At 44.8% G+C, this 25,181-nt stretch overlaps 1 protein-coding gene across 1 annotated transcript in view; it reads left to right on the top strand.

The window, feature by feature from the left end:
* Positions 1–300: 300 nt before the first annotated feature.
* Positions 301–25,181, top strand: part of C2CD3 (C2 domain containing 3 centriole elongation regulator) — a 35,857-nt gene continuing 10,976 nt past the window's right edge. Inside the window, 26 exon segments of the mRNA XM_033084639.1 lie at positions 301–399; positions 743–900; positions 1,452–1,648; positions 2,387–2,589; positions 3,168–3,300; positions 3,983–4,111; positions 5,241–5,385; positions 5,784–5,938; positions 6,599–6,805; positions 7,274–7,386; positions 8,498–8,616; positions 9,590–9,712; positions 10,459–10,872; positions 11,114–11,265; positions 12,486–12,732; positions 13,410–13,593; positions 14,957–15,137; positions 16,135–16,307; positions 17,164–17,284; positions 18,450–18,718; positions 19,062–19,151; positions 20,147–20,767; positions 21,533–21,841; positions 22,897–23,035; positions 23,669–23,733; positions 24,405–24,610. Coding sequence (XP_032940530.1) covers positions 745–900; positions 1,452–1,648; positions 2,387–2,589; positions 3,168–3,300; positions 3,983–4,111; positions 5,241–5,385; positions 5,784–5,938; positions 6,599–6,805; positions 7,274–7,386; positions 8,498–8,616; positions 9,590–9,712; positions 10,459–10,872; positions 11,114–11,265; positions 12,486–12,732; positions 13,410–13,593; positions 14,957–15,137; positions 16,135–16,307; positions 17,164–17,284; positions 18,450–18,718; positions 19,062–19,151; positions 20,147–20,767; positions 21,533–21,841; positions 22,897–23,035; positions 23,669–23,733; positions 24,405–24,610 — 4,851 coding nt within the window. The 5' untranslated portion in view covers positions 301–399; positions 743–744.

The following is a 25,181-nucleotide window of genomic DNA, read 5'->3' as shown; positions in this document are numbered from 1 at the left end:
AGGCGGCGGAGCGGGGCACTGCGGGCATGCAGGGGGGATGGAAGCGCGCTGCGGTGGGACGGGAGGCGGCACTTGGGGGGATGCACGGGCCGCTGACGCCCCCTGTGCCCGCAGGTGCTGGCGACCCCGGCGCCGCCGCCGCCACCAGCCTGCCGCCGCTGGTGCAGGGCCCGCCGCGCTGCTTCCTGCGCTGCACCGTGCCCCGCGTGCAGTGGGCGGCCCCGCAGCCGCCCGCCGTGGTGCGCCTGCGGTGGTGGGGCGAGACGGCGGGCGGCACGGTGCTGCAGCCCGCGGGCACGGCGCTGCGCCCCGCCGGCAAGGCGCTGCACCCCGCGGGCCGCACCTGGGCCCGCTTCGCCGTGCGCTGCGGGCCGCGCCAGCTCGCCGCGTACCTGGCAGGTACGGACGGGACAGCCGGTACCGCTGGGACGGGCGGGGCGGAGGGCGCGGGCTCGGGTGTGCCGCGGGAGGGTGGGACACCGAGGAGAGTTCTGCACGGCCGGGTTACCCCTAGCAGTGGTGAGCCGTTTCCCTTTGTGCTGTCCTAAGCGTCCCTTTGCTGATAAGCCTGTACTTAGCATTATTTAGTGCTGGTACTAATGTCTGTATAGAGCCTTCTTCACATGCTGCCCGTTATCGTAATTTCCTCGGACAACACAACGTGAACCTCTGCGTTTCTGGCATTTTAGCCAAAAAGTGTGAGTTGTGAGCGTGAGACTGACCTGAAGACTGATTTTTGCAGATATGGGTGTTCTCGTCCTGGAGGTTCTGACCAAACTGGACCACCTGCCCCTTGGCAAAGCGCAGATCACTGAACTGGCCCAGCTGTCTCCCAGCCATCCCATCAAAGGCTCTTTTCCTGTGGTGTCACCAACATCGGATAAACTCGGGGAGCTGCAGGTAGTCTGGGTGTCTTTGCTCTTTAGTGACTCTGCTATAATCAGGTGCAGGATTAAGCTGTACATGGCACACTGCAGGCCTGTGCTCTGTCCAAGGCATTTCTGAGCTAAGGTAACAAGTGAAGAAACAAATGCTGGTGGTGTTGACTTTATTTTGTTTGGAGGACTATGGGGTAGTTGAGCATAATGAGAAACATGTGGTCATCTCTACACTGACAGTGAGTATTAACAGTGGATTTAAAAGTGTGTATTTGGTTGTTACATTTCACTGGGCTGGAATGATAGAAGATTTTGACATCTAGAATTAAGGAAGTTCTGTCTTGCAGCCCTGGCTCTGGAAAATTAATTATGAAAGATAGTTGACTGGAATTTGAAAACATGGAACGAGAAACAAGTAGTTGTAAATATGTGACTTTAAGCTGTGTAATATCAATATTGCTTTATGTAGAAAAGCAACAGTTTTCCATTGCACAACAAGTGAAATTGAATGCAGTATTTACCGCACTTGATTAAGAAAATAACAAAGTCATATTTTCATATCTTGTCTTCCAGGTCTCGCTGGTTCTAGAGCCTCTGCCAGAATTGTATGACACCAGCAGCTCTGTGCTGACCACAGAAGGAGCTTCAGACTCTGCTGCTGCTCAGGGAAGCAGCAAGCCCCAGCTTCCTGCTCCATCCCAACAGCCCAGGCACACACAGGTGACTGCTGAACAGCAGTCTGTTAACAGCAGCAAAGCCACAACTTTTAGGTACCTTTTTTCTTTTTTCTCCTCCTGACAAAATTGTGATTTATTTTGCAGTTCGCACAGGATTTTTAAGTAGTGGCAGTACACTTGTGAGTTATGGGATGCTTGATCTTTTCAAACATGTTTTGTATGAAATCCAGAATGTTGAGGGTTTCTGAGGTGACTGGGGCAGTTTCTTGTCTGATAGAAATTGGTATCTTACGTTGACTTAGTTCAACTCATGCAGGTTCACACAAGAGGTGCCTCAAATCATCGAATCACAGAATAATTTGGGTTGGAAGGGATCTTAAGGCTCATCTCATTTCGGCCCTGCTGCTGGGACACCTTCCACTATCCCAGATTGCTCCAGGCCCCATCCAGCCTGGCCTTGGACACTTCCAGGGATGAGGCAGCCACAGCTGCTCTGGGCACCCTGTGCCAGAGTCTCACCATGCTCCAGCAAAGAACTTTCTCCTGGTATCTAATCTAAACCTTATCTCTGGCAGTGGGAATCTGTTCCCCCTTGTTCTGTCACAGCATGCTCTTGTGAAAAAGGTCTTTTAAAAAGCTTTTTCCTAAAAAAACCTTTTACTTGCAGCTTGGGTTGTTCTCTCTGATGGTATCAGTGGCAGGCAAGGAATCATTAAAATAAAATGTCACATTTCCTTTTGGAGCATGTCCTGAAGGGAGAGTTTGGAGAGTTCTGAATCCTTTCACCCACCCACTTGAGTTGTTACTGAAATAACACTTTGTTTTTCCTAGAGGAAAGGACCATTTGCTCTCCCAAGAGAACTCTGAAAACATGCAGGACACCTTCTCTGCTCCTCATCCCCATGAACATTTGAAGCTGAATCCCTCGAGCCAGCCCCTGTCATTTCCCACCAGCACCGATCCTGAAGCACTTCCCAGAAGGAACACAGGGGTGCTCTCCATGCACAACCCACCTACGAAGGACCTGCTGTCAGGTTTGTGTGCAGCTGCCTTCATCCTTCACATTTCACTGTGAACATCTCCTGATGGTGTTTGTGTGCCTGTCTGGAGATGAGATTGTCTGAAGGGAGGGACAGACTTCACACCCTCCTGCTGCATTGCACCGAGGAGGCCTTCACTGAAAAGCTACAACTGCCTGGGCTGGATTGAAATAAGCATTGCAGTGGGGCACATTTCCTTGTGTACTGTCTTGTGAGTTTTGTGTTTACTGAAAAGAACAAGAAATTGGCATCCTACAAGAAATTGACAAACTACTCTTTCCTAGATTAGTCCTGCTTCTGTATCTTAATAATGCCCTTCCAATACCTGACCTGGTGTCTGCAGACAAGTTCCTTGTACAGCTGAGTGGGAGACTGATGGAGGACCACTCTCCCTCACTCCCACCTCAGCTGCTTTCTGGTGTATAAAACGTATTTAATCCCCAGTGCATCAAGATCTCTTTTCAACAGCGGGAAACACAAGTTTCTTGACTGTAGCTGGCACATTTATTGTGTCTACACGTTGCTTTTAAATTGCATTGGAATGCTGAAATGTCATCCTTCTTATTTCCCAGCTCTCCTGGATCAAGGCAATAAACTCCGTGATGCCATGGCTGTTTCTGCAATGAAGTCCAGCCCAGACATGGAGATTAAACTGAATAAAATGTCTCATTTTATAGAGAGAGATGATTTTAAAGCACCAGCAAAGTGAGTTTGAATTGGGGAAAGTGAGATTCAAGGTCTAAACCCTAAACCTTGAGGCTTTATCCAGAAAACTGTAGATACTGAGATTCATAGCATGTGTTTTAGGATTCATTTAGGGTGAAAGCAGCATGTCATTCAAATGGGAAGTTAATTTCTACCTGTGAATAAATGCCTAAATTTTGTGAGCTCATTTAAATCCTCATGTAGTAAGCCTTGATTTGAGTAATTGATTTCAATGTAATTTCTTAGTATATTTGTATTTAGTTCAAAGTTGTTTGAAAAGAAAATATTCAGTGTTGGTAGGGAGCAAGAGTAGTGCAAGAAGGTGTCAGTGAAATGGCACTGCATCACAAAGAACAGCTTTTCAGGGAAGTGTGAATAATTGGTGACCTAAATGCCTGGGGTTTTTTTAGGAGAAAATAAACTTAGATTTCTTGGAGGAAAAATATGAATATTGTCTGTTTTTCTGGGATAACCAGAAAGCAATGCCATTGTCATTGATAGCCAGTGATGCTATTGAAAGCTCTGTCTCATTTATTTCTGCAAAAGCTGTTTGTGTTAAAATAGATTATTTTGGACTTCCCAGAAAAAAATGATAACCCAATTAACGGATTCATCTTGAGCATGCCCTAATGTCTTTACTTTTCTTTTTACTGCTGTCTGTGCTTCCATCACTGTTACCCAGGAGCCCAAAAGGCTTGAAGTCCAGTTTTGTGCCCACTCCTGAAGATCCCCATCACTTTGGATCTGAAGTTTCAGGTCAGCAATTTGGCCTATACTCTGAAGAAAGAGCAATCCAGTTACTGTTGGGCAGGTGAGTGTGATGCACTGGAGGCTTCTGCAAAATTGTCCTTTTGAAAAATGTCTCTTGACTCTTCAAGTTGTCCACATTTTTGGGAATGTAACCAGTGACTTGTGTGCAAGTGATGGAGGTGTTTTATAGCTCAGCTTTAATGTGTGACAACCTGGATAGCTCCAAGTCACTTGGCGTAAAAGTGGAGTCAGATTAACCACAGTCTTTGATAAATGTAAGTAATTTAATAGTTGTGGCTGTTGTGGCCTAAAATATTACATAAAGTAAGTACATAAAACAAATACCATGTTTCTTTGAGGAGGAAACACACTGTAAATTAAAATTAATGAGAAACAATCTTTAATCTTTTTCCAGATATTAAGTGGACCTTTTCCTCTCATTTTGTGTAGCAGGAGCATAAATGATGTCCACACCTGCACCCTGAACCCACAGCTTCTGGGTCAGATACGGTTCACAATTTCAGTTCATGTTTCTTGTGCCCTGCACTTACTTTTTCTCTGTGGTTTATCAGTGGATAACACTCTAGTATTGCAGATCATAAAATGATTATAAACTCACAGCACAGAGGAAACCCTTAAATCAAACTAACCCCAGCTTGTATCTAAAGACAGCTGTATTTGCACCTACTCAAGGTATACCTTGGGGTTTGGGTTTTTTTTAATCAAAGTAAACTGTCCTTAAGTACCGCTGGTATCTGAAAGCATTCCAGAAGTTATCAAGTAGAGAAGGGCAAAAATCAGAGGTAGATGTTCACAGGTGTATTTTATGACAAAAGTCATCAAGGTTGCCCAGAGTGATCGTGGAATCTGCAGCTTTCAGGATACCCCGAATCCAACTGGACAGCTTTTTATTTGCATCCCTTCCCTGTGGGCAGGGGTTGGACTGAGTGATCTCCAGAGATCTATCCTAACCCAAGCTGTCCCTCAGAGGTGTGGTCCCAGGTGGCCCCTCTGGCTGGGTCAGAGACATGCAGGGTGGGCACAGTCTGCCCCTGCCTGGAGCCAGCAGAGCCCAAAGCCAGGGTACAACAGGCATTTTATTGGTTTTATTTTTGTGTTGTCCATATCCCTCAGAGACTGACTGCGCAGCTTGGAGCACTGAGGTGTGTTTCTCTCTCTTGTGTCCACAGTGCTGATTTCTCTCCAGGGCACCTTTGGGATCAGACAGGCTCCCTGTGGGATTCTCTGTCCCTTGGCAGTGAGGTGTATGACAGTGAACTCGGTGATCCCCATTACGACCAGAGTCTGCTGGAGAGGCTTTTTTACACAGCTCCTGTAAGTGGAGATCCAAAGTTCGGTGTGCATTCCCTAATGTGCAGAAAAACAGAGGTTTGCCTGATCAGTAAAGCTACAAATTTCAGTATTTTAAAGCTGTATAAGCATCAAGTGTCATACAAAAGCTTGTGAGTACGTGCATGCATTGCTTAAAATTAATATTATTAAAAGAATATTGTTAAGACTACAAAGTCAAGCATCAAGTTTGGAACTTGCTGGGATTGAGGCTGTCCAGGAAGACTTTTTGTTTTTTAAATCCCTGAAATTTTGATACCATTTTATTTGTTTCAAATGATGCAATGCACAAGTTGTTTTTCATTTTTGTATTGTGACCATTATGGAATTCTCTTACAATGATAATTAACTTCTTATTTATGTGCATTATTTCTGCTTTTTAGAAATCTGATTCCAGTTTGAGTGACTTCCTCAGTGATGATGATGTTAAATCCTCAAAAAAAGCATCCAAGACAGAAACCCTCAAAAAAGCAGGTCCAGTGAATCCACAGAAGGATTTTCCTGCCTTGGATCAAAATGTGGCAGAAACTAAACCCAGGTAGTTACATCAGTGTCTTCTGTTCTGACCTTCTGATCTCATCTAAATTGTATTCCCTTTGTTTCATTATGGAACCAATAAAAGTGTCCCTAAAGATCCAGTTATCAAGTTTATCTTGTACAATACAGTTAGTGTAAAGGTTTTGTGGCTTTTTTTTAAAATTCAGCTCTAAAAAATTATTTCTGATTTTTTTTCTGACTAACACTGCTGTTTTTACATCAGGTAAAATTCATATCCCCAGAAGAAGCAGCACAAAATCATTTGCAATTCAAGTCTTGCAAATTACACAAATGAGATTTGAAATTATGGCAAAAATCCTGTTGCTGTTCCTCTGCAGCAGACTTGTCCTTGTGTATCACCTCCCTACTTCTGTACATGGCATTAAATGAAGCTTTTCTTTTTAAAGAGTTAGAATAAGATTTTTTTCAGATCAACAGTGTGGAACCTGCGCTTTCTGTTTTTTTCGATTATGGACCCCAGATATTGTAAGATTTTTGTTACAGAGAATTACAGATACCACCAAATTTGTTGTAAAAAGTATAAAGAAGTCTATTTTTGTGAACAGTTTTTAAGTAACATCCCACCAAGCTACAATTTTCCTTTTGTGTGGTCATGCCAAGAATGTTTTTGTATCCCTGAACCTCTGTTTTGTCTCTGCAGCTGCTCTCCCAGTGCTCCTCCAGAAGACCACAGAGAAATGGCTCTTCTCACACCCTTGGGTGCAGACAGGTTGGCATTGCTGCAGCAAATACACCTGGCCAGAGTCATCATTGAAAGCTTGAAAATCCCTCCTGAGAGCATCCAGATCTCCCCAAGGAGGAAAGGTTTACAGGGGAAACCCCCACGACCCATGTCTGTTCATAAGCGGTAAGGGGGATTGTTCCTTCCTGCTTTGTTTGCTGTGCCTTCAGGGGAGATTTCCCTGAGGTCTCTGGTGCAGTCCAGCTTCTCCAAGCCGTCCAGGCTTCTGAGACCTTGCTATTTCTCTGCTTCTCTCAGCAAATTGTATCCCACAAACTCGGGAAAGTTAGATTGTGACTTAATTTATCCTGATGTGGGCTCACTTCAGGCTGTGCCTTCCCAGTGTTTTGGGGAGGTACAGATGTACTTTGCCTGGCAGTACACTGAAAACAAAAGGGGGCTTGCTGGAGGAGACTCTGGCATATATATGATCTCTGGAAGGAATTCACAGAATTGTGAACAGGTGTTCCAATTATCCTAAAAAAAAGTGTTGCAGTAAGCAGTGAGTGTGGAACTTGCCTGCTGTGTTCAGTTTCATGACTCACGTCAGATTCTTGATGGATTGTGGTCACCCTTCCACTTTTTTATTCACAGTACCTTCTTTGTGGAGTACCACTTTCCTGTGAGAGTCTCCAAGGATGGTAAAGGACAGGTCTCCATAACCACAGAAACTATTCGAGTAGCCTCAAGTAAAATCACAGATGATGGTAAGAGCATCATTTTCCTCCTTAGATTTAGTTTTGTTGACTCCATCTCTTGGAAATTATTTACTAGTGTTTTCCACATACTTGTTTTGCTGCCTGAAAATCACAGTATGGTTAGTGACACCTCTACCCACAGAGTTGCTGTGCTGCAGGTGGAAGAATAATCCTCTCAGGGAGAAGGAAGCCAAGTGATTTTTTAAATTTATTTTTTCTTGCAAGAAGTGTTCTTACTGGGATTTTCAAATTTCCGTTTTCTAGGGAAAGAACAAGTTACTTTCTGCAGTAGTAGGAGGATGATCAAGTGCTTTTAGAAATATCAAATATACTTATAGCTCAAATAAATAATTTCCCAGATGTTGAAGTATGTCATGTAATATCTCCAGTAGCTCACATAATCTGCTGGATCCAAGGAATCTCGATTCCTGTGATCAAATCAGCAAACACAAATCTTTGTACTGAGAGTCCACCAATGTTTGTATCCCTGAGAACAATTTCTGTTTTGTTCCCACTGAGCAGAGAGTGCTGGATGAGTGAGAGGCTCTCTGCCCAGTCTTCCCAGAAACTGGAATGCCAGGGTGACTTTCATATGCCTCTCCCGTGTGGTCATTCATTGGCTTTGCATCTTTCTCAGTGGCACTTGAGAGATTTTGAGTTCTCTTGTACATTTTCCATTTGTGGCTAGAGAATACATGTTTCTTCTGAACTTTTGTAGTACAACCTTTGTAATCTAAAACTTATCCATCCTCCTGCTCTTTGCCTTGTGTGGAGTCCAGCTCTTTGGGTACCTAGAAAAATAGATTGGATTGAAAATAATTTGAAGAAGACTTTGAGTCAATCCACTGTAGCATTATCCTTTCACCTGAAGTCTTCAAATACTGTTATAATGTTGGGTTGTATTAATATATTTAATAATTTATTAATTATTTGTGAATTCCTAATTTGCTGGCCTCCTAATATTTGCTGACCTTTGAAAATGAAAACCAGTTTACTTCAGCTTTGGTGTTAATAAATAACGCAGAATGAAATGATTGTGTGTGTAACAGAGTGCTCTCCAGGGGACAGTTTATTTATGTCGTGTAATTTTGGGTATTTGCTGTACCTCTCTTCCTTCCAGAGGTGAAATTCCAGCAGCGGTCTGTGCTCCCAGTGTGGTTCGGAGGAGCGATGATTGAGCACTGGTGGGGCTCTGACCTGGCTTTTAAAATCTACGTGAGAAAGAGCACACAGAAAAAGGTACTCACAGAGTTGTTCGTTCTTTATGTATTGAAAAGCAAAGGAATTCCTTGCATTTCCATTTCCCACAGGCACTCAGTGCAGACTGTCAGATATTAGGAGGGGGAATGGCATTATGTGCAGATAGTTGGACTGATTTCTGTTCAGTCTTCACAGAATCACAGAATATTCTGAGGGACCCACAGGATCATTGAGTCCAACCCCTGGCTCCGCACAGACACCCCAACAATCCCAGCCTGTGCATCCCTGGAGCGTTGTCCAAACACTCCTGCAGCCTCAGGGCCCATTCCCTGTTCCAGACTTGTCACTCCTGTCACTCCATTAAAGGATCTTCTCAGTTTGAGACTGGCAAGCAGAATAACTGTCCTTCCCTCATCTTTAAGATTGATCTCCTGCTGTTTAAGCACATAGGATCAATTGCAAACGTTATCCTTCAATGACAACGCAGCTCCTTCAGCAGTGTAGAACGAGTTCACGTGGAGGCAGCTTGCATCTTTACCCTGCCCAGTGTGAGGGGAGTAATGTGAGCTGTGAAAAACAGCTGTAACTTATACCTTTCTTCCCCCAGAATGTACATTTCTATCTGATAAGGTTATTTGCATAACCACCTGCCTGTGCTGACCATGGTGAGAGGGGTTAACTCAGCTTTCATTGTTTTAATCAACACCAACGATATCTGCTTTTCTTTTAATGGGGGAGTAAACTGCATCTTTCAGTATTTTGCTCACTTACTAGGATTTAGGTCATTCAATTTTTGCATTAATCTGGAATTGTTTACAGTAGGTTCTTGGAAAATTTGTCTTACTGTTCTAGTGAGACTTGAAATTGGAAGTGAAGGAGATTTCCCAAATCCCTTTTGGTACAAGTGGGAGGGTGTGTGGCTGCTCGTGGCTTTCCAGAAAGCTTTTATTTCACCAAAGTTCTTTAAATCTGATAGAAATGTTGCAAAATTAATTTTTTTGCCTGCCCTCAGCCTGTGGTCATTGGCTCAGCAGCACTTCAGCTCCGCAGGGTGATTGAGGCTGAGCTGCTGAGAGTCAGCTGGGAAATACCTGTGGAAAAAGAGGGAGATCACACACAAGTTGGGCCACTAAAGGTATGTGTCTTACCATCTCAAGCTTGAATTGTTACTACTTTTGGCTGCACACCCTTACTTTTAACTTCTCTTTTTTCTCTTTGTTTCAGTTTGCCAGGTCTCAGATAAAAAGGTTTGTGAGACCAGTATAAAATAACGTGAACCCTTTTTTGTTCCTTAGGGTTTTGGAGGAATGCTTTGAAACTCCTGCATGTCTAGCAATATTGTCAGTAAGCTGGGACTTGAGTACAGAAACCACCCTGCAGGCAAATTTTGAGTGGCACATATTCAGGGCTTGGAGCTTTTACTTCTTCTTCACATGTGACCTGAGCTGAGGTCTTTCCTGCCATGGAGGCCTGGTGTTCCTTGTCACTTCAGGGATTATCTATTATCTTTTCCAGCCAAAGTTTCTACCAGTCTGTTCAGCCTCTGAGAAGCATTAACAGTTTGAGAGATATGACAGTTCTGGGGATAAACAGCTCTCTGTAGTAGCAGGTGAAGGGTTGAGAATGGGATGAGCTTTGAATGGTCTGGGTTGGAAGGGACCTCAGTGATTGATCTGTGATCGTGTGATTTTGCACTCCAGTCTGGACTTTATTTCATAAAGCCGTGTGTAGTTTATTTTACTGCAGCAGCTGTAGCTTGCAGCCAACAGAGTGCCTTAGGGTGAGCTCTCAAGCACAAGGTGTGATGTGTTTTGCTGATTTTCTGTTGCATCCCTTGTTTCTGGATGGGGCACATCTGGCCAGCTCTGCCTTGCCTTGCAGGTGTCCCTGCAGCTCCTGGCCAACAACAAAGACTCGGCGTGCAGCACAGCCAGGTCAGCCACAGCTGGGCACCCGGCCCACGCCTTGAGGAGCGCCCAGCTGGGGCTGCAGGAGCCCAGCAGGACCAGTGCAAGTGCAGAAACCTCTCTGTGCCCCAGAAGGAGCCCTGAGGAGTCCCAGGAGGCAGGAGTGGGCAGCAGGGACGTGGCCACACGCACAGCCCCAGCTGAGGAGGATGGGTTACTGCTGCACGTGCTGCTCATGGTGCCTGATGGAAAGGATTTTAGTGCTGATGGCTGTGGGCTGCCCAGCTCTTGCAATGTGTATTTAAACTGCAAACTGCTCAACACTGAGGAGGCAACGAGATCTGCCGTCGTCTGGGGCACAACACAGCCTGCCTTTCATTTTTCTCAGGCAAGTCACATGTTCTCCATTTCACACTGGTGGAAGTGTGTTCTCCACTGAGAAACACATTTCATAGTTAAGTTACTTTTATATACCTAGAAACATCTTGGATGCACATTTGATTTTTAACTTCTGTCTCTAAAAAGCACAGTTCTGTAGACTGGAATGAAGTAGACTTACCAGAATGCTCTGTCCTTAGTCAATACTTTCCAGTGTATTCTGTGTGCTAATTCTGCTTTAAACCTTTCAGGTGATGCCTTTTTCATTGACTTCCAAACACTTGGAGCGGCTGAAGAACAATGTGATGATTATTGAAGCATGGAACAAACTGGGAAGCCCTGGCTGTGACAAGTTGCTGGGATTAGTGAAGCTCCCTCTGCATCAGTTTTACATCTCCTTCAAGTAAACTTGTTTTTGTCCTCATTTTTTATTGGGTTGGGAAATATCCTAACTGCAGCTTAGAGAACGTTGGTGGTGCTTAGTTACACTTCATAGCAAAAGGCATTTTTGTCCTGCCAAGCTCCCTACAGTGAGCAGGGTGTAAGTTACACTGGCCTTGTCCAGAAGTGCAGGTAGAGTGTGAGAAATAAAGTCACTGTGCTGCTTCAGGGTTGGTGCCTGCTTAGCTTGTGGTCCTGTGACAGAATAAAGCTAAAAGAAACCAAAGTGACTACACAGGAGAATGAAGTGTGGCTTTGTGTCAGTGATTTTCCAAGGTTGTGACTGATTGGATTTGCCCCTAATTATTCTCTGCAGAGATCCCATAGGGATGTTGTTGGTTTGCACAGTTTGGGTGTCAAAAAGTCTACAAAACCTTCATATTTTGTGTTCTCATCTGATGGGATTCTCCAGAGTTCTTTGGGTTTTTGAATTTAATCCACTGGCTTCTTGTTCAGTTAAGTAATATACCCGCTTAAAACAGTTTAAATTGCTGGAAATACTGGACAGAAGAAATTTTTCCTAATGCAATGGATTTATTCCTTTTATTTTAGTCAGACCTAGTGACATGTGGAAACTGGGTGGTGCTGGAGCTGATTTGCCACTACTTCATTAGTTATTACAGTGTCATATGTATAATTTTTTTAGTAAGCCACTGTAGTTTATCTGTATTTATCTTAGAATCCCAGAATGGTTTGGCTTGGGAGGGACTTTAAAGCCCACCCAGTGCCACCTCCTGCCTTTCCCTGAACCAAGCCCCATCCAACCTGGCCTTGAATAAGTTCAGTATATGATTGGAGAGTTTATGTCTTCCTGGGAGGCTGTTCCTTCTTTTTTTCCATCCCCAAAGGCACATAACTCCCTCATGAAAGTATCATATATGGCTCCAGGTGGTAATGGGATCTTGTTTCCCATTCATCTGTTCATTCACAGATCTCTAGACTGGATCATAGCTAAGGCACTGTTAGATTTTGGGAAATTGTCCTTTGTCATTGCTGAAAATAACTTCTTGCACCCAGCAGCTCATGGATCTCCGCTGAGTGCAGACTGATTCCAGAGGAATGGAGATAGATTGTTTTTTGTCAGCATTGAAAATCCCATCTAGACTGAGTTCTGTGTGACCCTGCTCCTACCCAGATGGCTCATGCTGGGGCTTTTCTGTGTGTTCTGGGTTTGTTCTGCAGGGACCCCAGGATCTCCCACCTGCTGCTGCAGGCCCAGTACCCGGTGGTGGCTGTGGATGGCCACGTGCCCGTGGTGGACGTCTTCACCAGCAGCACGAGCGGCAGCCTCAGGGTGGTCCTGGCCATGGGCTCAGCTCAGCAGATCGTGGCGCTCCAGAGGCTCAAGGCTGAAGCAGGAATGGTGCCTCCAGTCACACAGCGTCCTCCTCACTCTCTGGACCATCCACCACCCACCAAGCCCACAATGGTATTTGTTCAGTAACCCCGTTCTCGCTGTTAAGGACTTGGGAAAAGGGTTTTGCCAGTGTGTTCATTAACAGATGGACAGCCCCCCATCTGTTCTTGAAGCTGTAGCCAATTTTGTTATAGTCTACAAATTGTGCACAGAATTACATTGTTTATACTCTTTTTTACCAGCTTGCTCCCACCAGTCAACCTTATTGCCCTTTTTATTGCCTTGCATCTCCATTGCTTCTATTTTCACAAGTAAAAACAAACAAACAGCAAAATTATAGAAAATCTTAATTCTCACAGCCTTATTGTGGAGGTTTTGCCACTACCTTGGAATTGGATAGCTAGGGAACTGTTGTGCTTTTTATGTGCTTTGCAGGAAAAAATATTTTTCTCTCAGGCTTTCAGTGTTTTTATGAACTCTAGGAGGAAAATAGCAGATAATTTTTCTGTCCCCCATCTCAGGCATCTTACATCCTTATCACATGTAATTGTTTAGGTTGGAAAAGACCTCTATGCTCATTGAATCCAACCACTAACCCAGCCCTGCCAAGGCCACCATTAAACCATGTACCCAAATTTTACATCCACATGGCTTTTAAATTCCTCCAGAGATGGCTCAGCCACTTCCTGGGAAGCTTGTTGAAATGTTCTTAGTGTCCTAATGCATGTGGCTTCCCTTTCTTGTGTTAGCAGTTGGACCCAAAAGGGGAAGACCTGGTGGAGCACGTGTTTGAGATCCACGTGGAGGGTGTGAAGGGACTCACTCCCTTACAGTCCACAGTCTGGGGAGAGGCTGACTGCTACATCCAGTACCACTTCCCAGTTCAGGAGCCTGGCTGTGGGGCACTGCAAGGACCTGGGCTGTATGAGGATGGTAAGTGTGTTCTATCATGTTCCTTTATTTACAGCATTGCTTTAATTAAATACTGTTTAGTCTCTGCCTAAGAAAGAGGGGTCATGTTTTTCTGAGCTTTCATGCAGCCAGTGCTTGTTTTCTTGGAAAAACTGGACTGGGGCTGTGCCACTGGATTAAAAGTCTTGTTTGTATGAGGCTGGTGACAGGTTCCCAGTGGAAAAAGAGAATCCTAATTCTGAATCTGTTCACATGGTCCCTTTTGTTAAAGGTGCCAAAGGGCTGTGCCAGCTGATCTGACAGAAATGCAGGAATAGGCCCACAGGGAATAGTGAGACTGTGCAATGAAATTCAGCAAAGGCATTACATGCACAAGCTTTCAGGGTGCTCATCTTGCTCTCCACAACTCCTGGACAGGAGGGTGCAACCAGGTAGGGATCAGGCTCTGCTCCATAGCAACAAGGGACAGGACAAAAGGAAATGGCCCCAAGTCATGCTTGGGGAGGTTTAAGTGATAAATAGGGGAATATTAGGGAAAATGTCTTCATCTAGAGGGTTACCAAGCCCTGGCACGGCTGCCCAGGGCAGTGGTGGAGTCACCATCCCTGAAAATGTTCCAAAAGTGTTTGGATGTGGCACTTGGGTACTTAATTTTCTGCTGGCCTTGGCAGGACCAGGTTAACAGTTGGATTTGATGATCTTAGAGGGCTTTTCCAACCTTAACAATTCTCTGATTTTCATGGATACACCAACAGTAGGGTTACTTGGTTTAGATCACTAGGATTAACATGGAATGGTTTATTTAGGTGGGAAGGGACCTTAAAGCCCATCCAGTGCCACCCCTGCCATGGGCAGGGACACCTCCCACTGTCCCAGGCTGCTCCAAGCCCCAGTGTCCAACCTGGCCTTGGACACTGCCAGGGATCCAGGGGCAGCCACAGCTGCTCTGGGCACCTGTGCCAGGGTCTACTCACCCTCAGAGAGAAGAATTTCTCCCCAGTATCTCATCTAAACCCACCATTTTTCATATTATAGAACAGTATTTAAATAATTGTAATTGTAGGCAAGACCGTGGTGTTGAGTGCGTTGCATCACTAGCACGTATCCCCCTGAAAAATGATGGGCAGTAAAATGGTTCTGTGTTGAGTCCTGTGGGGTTTTTGTGCTGCCTTTTGAGCAGTAGTTCCCAGCCTGTGGCTCACGGGGTCCTGGGACTGCAGGGATTGCTTGTAACAGCTTTGTGAAGTGAAGCTCAGGAGAGCAAGCCTGTCCCAGGAGGATTTCTCTCCCTGTCCACGGGCCCTACCTCCTGAAGGACTGCAAGCAGAAAAAGGTTGAAAGCTGCAATTGCCACTGTTTTTAACCAGCTCTGCTTGACTTGTAGGCATCACACTAAAGCCATTTAGAACAGCCACCACTCTGTGTGTCCCTGATCCCATCTTTAATGACGAACATCATCATTCCCTGTCGGTTCCTGCTGATGTCCCAGTCCAGAGGCTCCTGGTCAGTGCATTTATGGCACCAGGAGCAGCAGGAGGAGGAATCCAGTTTGAAGTCTGGTGCAGGTACAGAACCAGGTCCTGTTCTGTGTAGATAGCACAGCAGTACAGGTAGAGATAGATCTGGTCTTGAAAGACCTCCAGCTCTGGGATAGATGTTCTGTAATATTATTTAGTAATAGCTAGAAAAAATTTGTAAGGTCACCAATGTTTGGTGATAGTAACTGCACTTAAAGCCTGTGAACCTTTTTCCCCACCAAGAGTCCTCATTACTCCTTTTTATAACTTACTTAGAGTGTGTGTTCTCAGTTTGCTTTCTTCCATCTTTTAATCAGCACAGCAATCTAAAAGTAGCATTTAAATTTTACTTAACAGCCAACTGAAAGTATAATTTCATTGTGCTGAGTTTGCTTTTTCCCCTCATACAGGTCACTGAGTACAAGAGAAATAATTTAAAGGGTTTTGTAAGTTGAAAATGCTTCTTTGGCTACTGAAGCCAATTGTTAGTAGTAATGGAGAGTGGAGGCCATGAAGACAAATAGCTTTAGAAAAATATAATAACCTATTCACTTTAAAGTAAACAAGTCAGGCTTTTTAAAATTTGTAAAGTCACATGAGGATCATTATGGGCTGTTTGTAAGAAAAAGTGCCAGAATTTTTTAAGATGAAGCTGAAGCCAAATAATGCACTAAGAAAAGGTTTAGAGCATTTTTTTACCCTCACAAGCTGGTTCTACAAATCTGTTCTGCAAGAGAGGTATTTTCATTTATTAACTGGAAGTGAGAGTAGAGAATATTTGGTATCAGAGCCTTCTCTTGTTTTTCTTTGAGATGCCAATTTTTAGTGGAGTTCCTGCTAGTTGACTTGTTAGGTCTACTGCAAATATGTATTTGTAGCATTATCTGCTGAAGCACTTAATGATTCTTTTCTTCAGTGGAAATACATTTCCTTGAGTTTCTCCCTTGGCTGGGGAGGCTAATTAGGCTTTGAAGACACTCAAAATGACATTGACTTCTGTGCAGTTGTGAGAGAATTGTTGATGCTGTTTTTTGTGTCTCACCAGGTATTATTACCCAAACGTCAGAGACCAGCTGGTGGCCAAAGGGGCCTTGCCTTTGTCACGGCTGTGTGCCATGGTGACTCTGCAGCATCGTGAAGAAATAGGGATGCAAACCTTCAATCTTCCCTTGGTGCCCCGGACTGACTCCTCAGAGGAATTTCCTCTGCGCCCTTCAGGTGAGGAAGGCTCCAGGGCTTTCAGTTCCCAGGGTAAAACCAGGCTCAGTGGAGGAAACCTCAGCACACAGCAGTGTTTGATGGTGTTAGCAAAGGACAAAGGGAATGGCCTCAAGTTGTGCCAGGGGTTTAGGTTGGGTGTGAGGGAAGATTTCTTCCCCAAAGGGCTGCCCAGGCCGTGGTGGAATCCCCGTGGCTGGCATGATTTCACAGCTGTGTGGATGTGGTACTTGGGGACGTGGGAGAGTGGTGGCCTTGGCAGTGCTGGAGGAATGGCCGGGCTCCATGATTTTATGGGTGTTTTCCAGCCAAACCCCTTCTGATTCTGCGTAAAATTCCATCAAATTCTGTAAAAATAAAGTCTATTTGCCTCCAGGACAAATGAAAATATAGATTTTATCCTTATCAGTGTTGGCAACTAAAACAAATCAGGAGTGGTTTTCCTCCCAGCTTTCACTAGTACCATAATGAGTAAAAAATCGGTGACTAGACATGGGGAAACCCTCAAACTCTCAGTTTTCAGAAGCCCTCTCTGTGTAGCTGCGGCCGTGGGAACAGAGCCGGGGCAGTGCTGTACCGGGGGGTGCCGGGTGGGAATTTGGAGCTGCGGCCGTGGGAACGCAGCCGGGGCAGCGCTGCTCCATCTTCCCTGCAGCGCTCAGCGCTCCCCACAGGAGGGCGACACTGAGCTCGCGCCCAGGCACCCCAGACTGGCGCTGCCAGGCTCAGTGGGTTATTGGAATTACCTTTTTTAGAATAAAACTCGTTATTAAGGCATAGCTAAATATTGGTTGTGTTGGATGTAGCTGCATTAAGAGCTGCCATTTCTTTCCTTCCTTTCTTCTGTTTATTCCAGGTTTGCTCGATGTGAGTGTGAGGTACCAACGATCAGTGAAAACAGCAGCCAGAGTAACTGCTCAAGCTGTCTCACTTTCTGTACAAATACACAGGGCAGCTGGTTTGCAAGCAGCAGCCAGGTAAAGCCTAATGCAAGAAGGACCATTATTCACTTAGAACAGCTTTATCTGGAGGCAGCAGGCTGAGGCGTGAGATTAGAGCAAATTCTTACAGGCCAGTTTTTTGTCTGCAGAGACCAAGATTAAAATGGGTTCTGCTCCAAAGTCTAAATAACTTTTTAAAGACCATCAGCAGTAATTCTGGTCCCTGAAGCTGCAGTACAGGGTGGTAGTATTTGTTCTGCAGAAGAACAGAGATTGGAAGGGCATATTTTCCTACATTTCCACATTTTTCTGCCCCAAAGACTGATATAAAAATTGGCTGATATAAAATGGTACCTATTTGGGCATTGGATCCTGCTGTTGCTGATGCTATTTAAAAGCTAGCTGAGGTTGTTTTCTTGCATTTCCCTGTGAAAACCTCAATAAACTGACTGGGAAATGAGACATGTTCCTTTCCACCTTAACACTCTGCTCCAAGTGTGTGGTATCAGCTGGTCATAGTTCCAGAATATTTGATTTTCAGGAGTTAGGAAAGAGCTAGAATAGAGGGAGTCAGTTCCACAAGAGAAGGATGGCTCCTGTCATTCCAGAGCCATGGTCTGACCCTTTCTCAGTGTTGCTGTGAGCCCCTGATCCATCCTAATTCAAGCAGACTCTGAAGGATGAGGACCATTTTCATATGGTACTTGGAGAATGGAAGGGAATGGAATGACCCCAGACTCCTCATCCTTCAGGTGTGTGCCCTGGGTAATACCTGGGTCTGGTTTACATGTAAATTATCCCATTTGCTAATTTCACCTCCTTTTGCTGGTCAGTACTGGTCAGTGAAAATAATTTGGCTTGGCCTTTGGCTGCTTTGTGGAGCAGGTTCTCTGGGGAGTTGTTCTACAGTACAGTGTATCCTGAAAGGTGCTGAGTGCTTTCTCAAGCACAGATAAGAGCACAGCCACCAGTGATGGACTCGTGAGTTCCTCTCACCATTTCATATCTGTTCCTGGTATGTTCAGATGGAAAGAAAAGATGAAAATGCTGTGCAGCAGAACCCATGTACATTTTGGCTTAGAACTTTCACTGTTAGTCCCATCTCTTCACTTTTCTTTTAAGCATGTTTTTTCCTAGATTCTTTATACACTAAATGTGTTTTCTCTCCCTTCTTTTCTCTTTTTCCCCACGTGGGGTGCAGAGCTGTGGCCCAGAAGAACCCCTCTGTGCAGTACTGTGCAGGGGTGGGAGTGAACGCTTACGTGTGCGCGCTCCCGTCCTTCCTGCCCCAGGCGCAGACGCGCAGCACGCGAGCCGTGCCCTGCTCCTTCTGCCCAGAGTTTGAGCAGCACCTGGAGTTCCTCTGTCCTCTCATCACTCAGAAAAGCACTGGGGAGGCCTCTTCTCTGGGGGAGCTCTTGCAGTCTGCCAGTATTTCTTTCTCCATCTACCATCAGAGCACCAAGGCAGGTGAGGACAACAGGTGCGATTGCAAGGGTTGAATAGGGGTGCAGAAGTTCCCTTGATTTTAGTATAGAAAAAAAAACTGCTCATAGGATGATGGAATAGTTTGGGTTGGGACTTGCAGAGCCATCTTCCAGCAGGTCAGATTGTTCAGACCCCTGTGCAGGGACTCTGCACTTGTAATAGATGTAATTATCTAAATTGTCTTTGGCAGAGACTGTTCCCCTTGTGCAAAGAGTTTTTGAGACTCCCAGTGACCAAGATCACCTCCTACCAGCTGTTCTCCAGTCAAGCACTTCTCAACCTCACCTACCAGTTCAGTGTATTTACAAAATCATTTCTTTTCCAGCCACTGACAAAATGGCTGATAGAACATCTAGGGATTATCTTCTTGGGACAGTCAGGATTCCAACCAGAGACCTGCTGACAAGAAGATCAGGTAACACTGCTGCTGACCTTCTGTGTAAATGCTATTGTAATTCCTTAAAACTATTTTCATTCCTGTTCTGGGGGTGTGTTTTGGTTTTGAGGGGGTTTTCTGGGTTTTTTTAGACCAAAGATCTTTCAAATGTTTCCCACGTGTTCAGTAAAAATCCTGTATTTGGAAAGGTTGTTGTTTGAAAATCTGTTTTTAGGGTGTAGGATGTTTAGTGGCTGAATGAATATTCTGGGGCTACTATGAAGAAATTTAACTCTGCACCAGCTAAAACCAGCACTTAAAATCCTTAGGATTTTATTCACTGCTGCTTATTTTCTGGATAGAAAATCCAAAAAGGATGTCAAATCCATGAGTTGTAGTGTTTAGTGCAGGACCAGTGACTGCTTTTCAGATGTCAAAGCTGGAAACAAAAGTCTTAGATAATTACAAAGGAGTAGGACTAACTCTTATTTTTTTCTTTTTTTTAAACTATGTGTGAAACAATCTCAATACTCCTTTTGGGTCCCTTCCACTTCAGAATATTCAGTGAAATTTCTGTGAAAAAATTATTCATGTATCTGTCCATTAATGATCTTCTCTATCTAGCATTAACTTGGGATTCTTATGCCTTGTAATAATGATGTTTTTATTATTGCCTTAGTTATTTCTGCTTTACTTTCAGTAAAGTTCTCATTTTCTCCAGCCTGAAATTTTGGAGTTGTTTTTAATGGGAAGAGAGTAGGAAAGAAATGAGAGTGCATAATTTTATAATTAGATATCCCAGGGATGTTGTTTAATTGTAAAATGGGTGTTGTTAATGAAGTGAAAATCTTTTGGGATCAGAACTGCTGCTGAGGGTTTTAGAAGGCCAGTAACTCGTTGCTTTTTCAGATTAGAAATTATTTAATGAAACTCCAGACAAGAAATAAACCCGTGGCTGATGACCAGGGAGGTGACCATGGGCACTGACATTTTTCCAGAGCTGGGATAAGTGAGATGTGACCTTGCCCCCCCAGGTATTTCGGGCTGGTTCCCCGTGACCCTGTCCGAAGGTCCGGTGCCTCCACACCGCACCAACGCCACGCAGGCCATCGTGGGAGGGCTGGAGCTGTCTGTTGCCTTTGCCCAGCACGGGGACAGGGAGCGCGTTTTGGAGGCTGCCCGGCTCCTGGGCTGGAGCAGTGAGGACATCCATGAAGACAGCGAGGACGAGAGCGGTGGCTGGGGCCAGAGTGCCAGCCCGGTGGCTGTGACCATTGCCACGCCCAGGGTGTGGCTGCCCCTGCACTGCGTGCTGCTGGCAGGGCAGACAGAGCTGCACAAGAGCACTCACTGCTACCTCAGGTACAAACTGTACAACCAGGAAGCCACCTGGACGTGGCTGAAGCGGCCAAAACTGAGTGACGACGCAGAGAATGTCACAGTGAGCTTCAGGAAACCCAGCAAGGTGACTCTCAGGAGGAGCCAGGGGCTGCTGTGGTTCCTCAGAGAGGAGAGATTAGAAATCCAGGTGTGGTGGGCATATGGCAAGGAGAATGAGGTGGAAAGACCCCTTGATACAGATCGTCTCATTGGATCTGCCTACGTCGACCTGGCAGCGTTAGCAGAGACATCAAGGAGGACACTGAGTGTTAGTGGTGAGTTCCTGAAACACAGGGTCACATTGCACTCCTCCTTGCTGGCAATTCCATCTGGCTCCTTCTCTTTAAACAAAATGTTCACAGCTTTGTTCTGTCCTGCACAGAATCCCAGAATGCCAGGATGGTTGGGGTTGGAATGGATCTCTGGAGATCATCCAGTCCCATCTCCTGCCCAGGCAGGGTCACCTGGAGCAGCTGACACAGGAATTGTGCATTTTGGGATGTCTCCAGAGATGGAGACTTCACACCCTCACTGGGCAGGTGTTCCACAGCTCTGCCCCCTCCATGGAAAGAAACTCTTCCTCACACTGAGGTGGAACTTGTGTTTTAGTTTATGGCTTCTGTCATCTACATGGTACTCATCAGCCACCACATTTGTGGGCTGGTTGGCTCTTCTTTTAGATACACTCAGGAACAGGAGAAAAAACAAGAGTTAAACCAATTTTTATGCGGGGTAAATGTTGTATTCTCCATTTATGTATAGAAAATTATGCAGAGTCACTGTTCCCAGGGCTGTCAGGAAGTTGATGTGCTTTAATCTGAATTACTGGGGGAAAATGAAGGAGTACCCAATTTGGGGGATTGGTTGTGGGTTTTTTTGTTTCAAAGCTTGTGCTTCTGGGTGATAACTCACATAGAAATTCCACTGAAAATCAGAATGTGTTCTGCTGGGCTCGTGTGAGATCTCTGCAGTAATGAACTGTACCAGCTCCTGCTTTTCCTTTGGCTCAGTCAGCTGGATGTTTGTGGATTCTCCTGCAGGTGTTTATCCATTGTTCAGATGCAATGCTGCAGACCTGTCAGGAGCTGCCGTGCGTGTTCATGTCAGCCTTGCTCCCACTCCTGCTGCTCTGCCCAGACCCCCCTGTGCTGAGGAGTGCAGCAACAGCGAAGATGAAGGCCCAGGGGAGCCCCCTACTCTGAGCCAGCAGGTCTCTGACAAGCAGCAGGTGGATGCTGAGAGCTCAGGGATCACCAGTGGCGAAACACAGGAAGGTGATGTGGTGTTCCTGGAAAACACAGTTGCTGTCAACATCCTTGTGGAAAGAGCAATGCATCTAAGTTTAAAAGGTAACATCACACACACACACACTCTTTTCTTTCTTTCTTTCTTCTCTTTCTTTTTTTTTGTTTTCTGTTTCTTTGTTTTCGTCTGAGATCTGTTCCCTCTCCAGCAAAGTGAATGGCAGGGGTGGATTTTGAACTTGGCTTCACAGTGATGCAACCCCAATCTCTGTGTAAGTACAGGGAAAGCAGGAGGCTGAACTATTCTTCATGAATAAAATCCAAAACAGAAATATCTTAATGTTACCTGTTAGAGATGACAGCTGAACTCTGAAATTAAGCATTATCTGAATAGCTAAACTCCAAGTTAAGCATTGACTGAAGACACCCCTATCTCCTGCAAATTAGCACGTAATAAATTTGTACACCTGGCTCACTGTACTCAGCTTTTGTTCCCCTGATAACACAACTAAGAGTCAGTGCAATCCGTGATTTTAGGGTATGTATGTAATTCTAAAAGATTCTGAGCCCTGCAGATGGATTTTTATAATGATTCTAGAATCTTCTAGAATTCATAGTCTTTGAAAAACCGATGTAACTTTGTTTATTATTGCAAAGTTTTTGATGATAAAAAGGAGGTTTCTTTTGAGTATTGCAGAAATATTTAAATATTTCTGTCTTCAGCTCCTTATTTGAGGGGATTTTCAGAAGTAACTGATAGGCAGCTGATCCACTGAAACAAATACAAGCTGGTTTCAAGAAGAAATTTCTTTCTTCATAACTGCGAGACAGGTGACAGAGTAACTCAAGCACTGGAATATTTCTATGCCTGGGGTCACTGGACCTGGGTTTTATTCCTAGCTTTACTTCTGACTTCTTAGATGATCTTGGGCAAATGGTTTTTCTATTTCTCCCTTGAATATTCCAGTTTCTGTTCAGTAAAGGGTTTGTGTAAAATTTGCTTCCATTGCAAATATAACATGCTATCAGCTCCACCAGTGAAAAGGGTGTTTTCTAGATGGTGCATTTCTTTGCTAGTTATGTGGTTTTGATTGCTGAACTGCCTTCAGATGTTGCTGTTATTAATGTAGAAACCTGTATTTAATTCTGTATCATTTCAGGAAGTCCCTTGACAGAACGTGAAGTGGCAGCCCCCAGTAGCTGTGTGTCATTTGCTGTTGCTGGTGCAGATGCTCCAGTAACCACACCAGTGATAGAAAATACAGACTCACCAGTCTGGGACTTCCAGCAGCAAGCAAGGTGAGAGATGGGGATTCACACAGCCAGCCCAGGTGTGAAAAGGATGTGTGGTATGGGGTTTTTTAGCCCAGATCTGCATATCTGAGCTTAAATTAAAACAGATAGATTGACTGCTTTGAGGAACCTCAGCAGATCAAGTCATACATGGCAGTATGCAGGAATTAACCTGTGTGATCCAATCTTGTCTCCTCCAGTGTTCCTAATATCTGAATCCCTTCAGACACTTAAACTGTTTACATTTAACACTTCATTTTTTCTTTTTTAAATGTTTTATTTCCGGGAATCAACTTGAAACATTACAGCTTTGAACCATAACCCTAGTTCTTTGCTGTCACTTTGTTACTGAGTCATGAAGTAAACTGTATTTCTGTTCCTTCATAGTTTTTGGTCCTATCTTTTACATGTACAGCAAGAGTGAGGAGAGGGAAATACTTGAATAAGCAGAAGCCCAGACTGTGTAGAGATGTGTTATGCTTTGAGGCTCAGTAGTTTTGGGGCTTGTTTTGTTCCTGCCCCCATCAATACAGAAAGAAAAGGATTTTTCTGGGTGGATAAAATGGCATTGAAACTTCAGAAGCATTTTACTGCTCTTTCCTGCTTTGCATAAAGTACTGTGGATTTTGTTCTTAACAGATTATCCAAAGAGCTTCTTGTGGATCCACAGCAAACCTTAGTCTTCAAAGTGTGGCATAAAGCAGGTAAAGTTTGTAGTGCAGTACTAAGAGGACTGTGTTTTCTTCATCCCCTTCCTTAGATTGCTTTTATTTCATACAAGGCAAATAAATTCTGTTAAGTGGAGAATAGCATTGTAATGCCATCTTTTGCCTTTGCTAGAAGAATGCTGGAGATACATAGCTATTCATTTCCTGGCCCTTGGCATCCTCCTTTTCCCCATTAATCATCTTCCAAGTCTTGGTTCATCCATATTCTCCCTGGTTTTATTTTGACAATGCTTTAGAGGTTGGGTTTTCCTGCTGAAGGAAATCCCTAACTGCTTCCTTCACGTGCTCTTTGTTGTTGCTGCAGTTGGTTGAAGTGTGGCCAGGCAGTTGTAACCAAATACTTTTATTCCTTTCTTTTTACATATTGAAGTTCAGCTGTCTGATTTTTGCCTCAGAATAACCTTCCTGTGTATCCAGAGTGCTGTATACACAGTGGCTCTCCTGGCAATCCCTGTCCCTGCCCTGGGCTTTCACTGTCCTGCAGGGACGTTTTTAGCTAAACATAACTGAGGTATTCCAAATAATATTGCCCTCTTGGACAGGATTGTCCTGGACCTCAGACCCACTTCCAAGCCCTGTTTCAAGGCTGTTTCAACATTCCTGAAAACATTCCTGTCAGTGTACGTGTGCTCTGTATCCTTCCCCAGAGTCGGAGCGAGTGATCGGATTTGCGTCCGTGGACCTTTCTCCTCTCCTGTCTGGCTTCCAGCTGGTGTGTGGGTGGTACAACATCACTGACTTCAGCGGGCAGTGCCGGGGGCAGATCAAGGTGGCCGTGTCCCCGCTCCAAAACATCCATCAGCTCAGGGAGGAGAGGCAGACCAGGGCCCGGAGCCGGCCGGAGAGTTCTGCTGTATGTCCTGCCATTTCCTCCCCTCTCACCCTTCATGATCAGCACTCTGGGTTTTCTGAGCAAAGCCACTGCAAATTCACAGCGCTGTCAGCACAGCCAGTCTGTGTCAATGTACCAAAACCTCGTTCCTTAGGAGATCTGCTCCAGGTTTCCATGGTAGCTGCTGGCCACTGCTACTTACAGCACTGCAGCCCAGTCTTGAGCATCCCCCCTGGCTTCACTCTGCTGTTGCTTTGTGGGTGTTTGGCAATTTTTTTAGGAGAATATTCTGTGCATTTGGGTGATGGGAGCATGGCACAGCTATATTTGCTGCTTGGGGTGACAGCTGGTGCTCAAAAACATACAGTAGATTCAACTTTTAGTTGGTTAGGAGACATCTAATTTGTCAGGAATCTGGGATATTTGCCATTTTTCCTGGGTTTTTCTGTATTCTTCCAGATGTATTGGGGTGTGTTATAGACATGTAATGCAACCCTTATTCTACTTTCCATCACTTGATTCTTTGATGGTATGGGGGGGAGTTAAAAAAAGTGTCTGAAGAGAAAGTGTTGGGAAATACTACTTTGGCTCA

Source organism: Catharus ustulatus, chromosome 2, assembly GCF_009819885.2.
Source record: "Catharus ustulatus isolate bCatUst1 chromosome 2, bCatUst1.pri.v2, whole genome shotgun sequence".
NCBI lineage: Eukaryota > Metazoa > Chordata > Aves > Passeriformes > Turdidae > Catharus > Catharus ustulatus.
The sequence above is the reverse complement of the archived record's forward strand: the minus strand, read 5'-3'. Positions and strand labels throughout refer to the sequence as shown.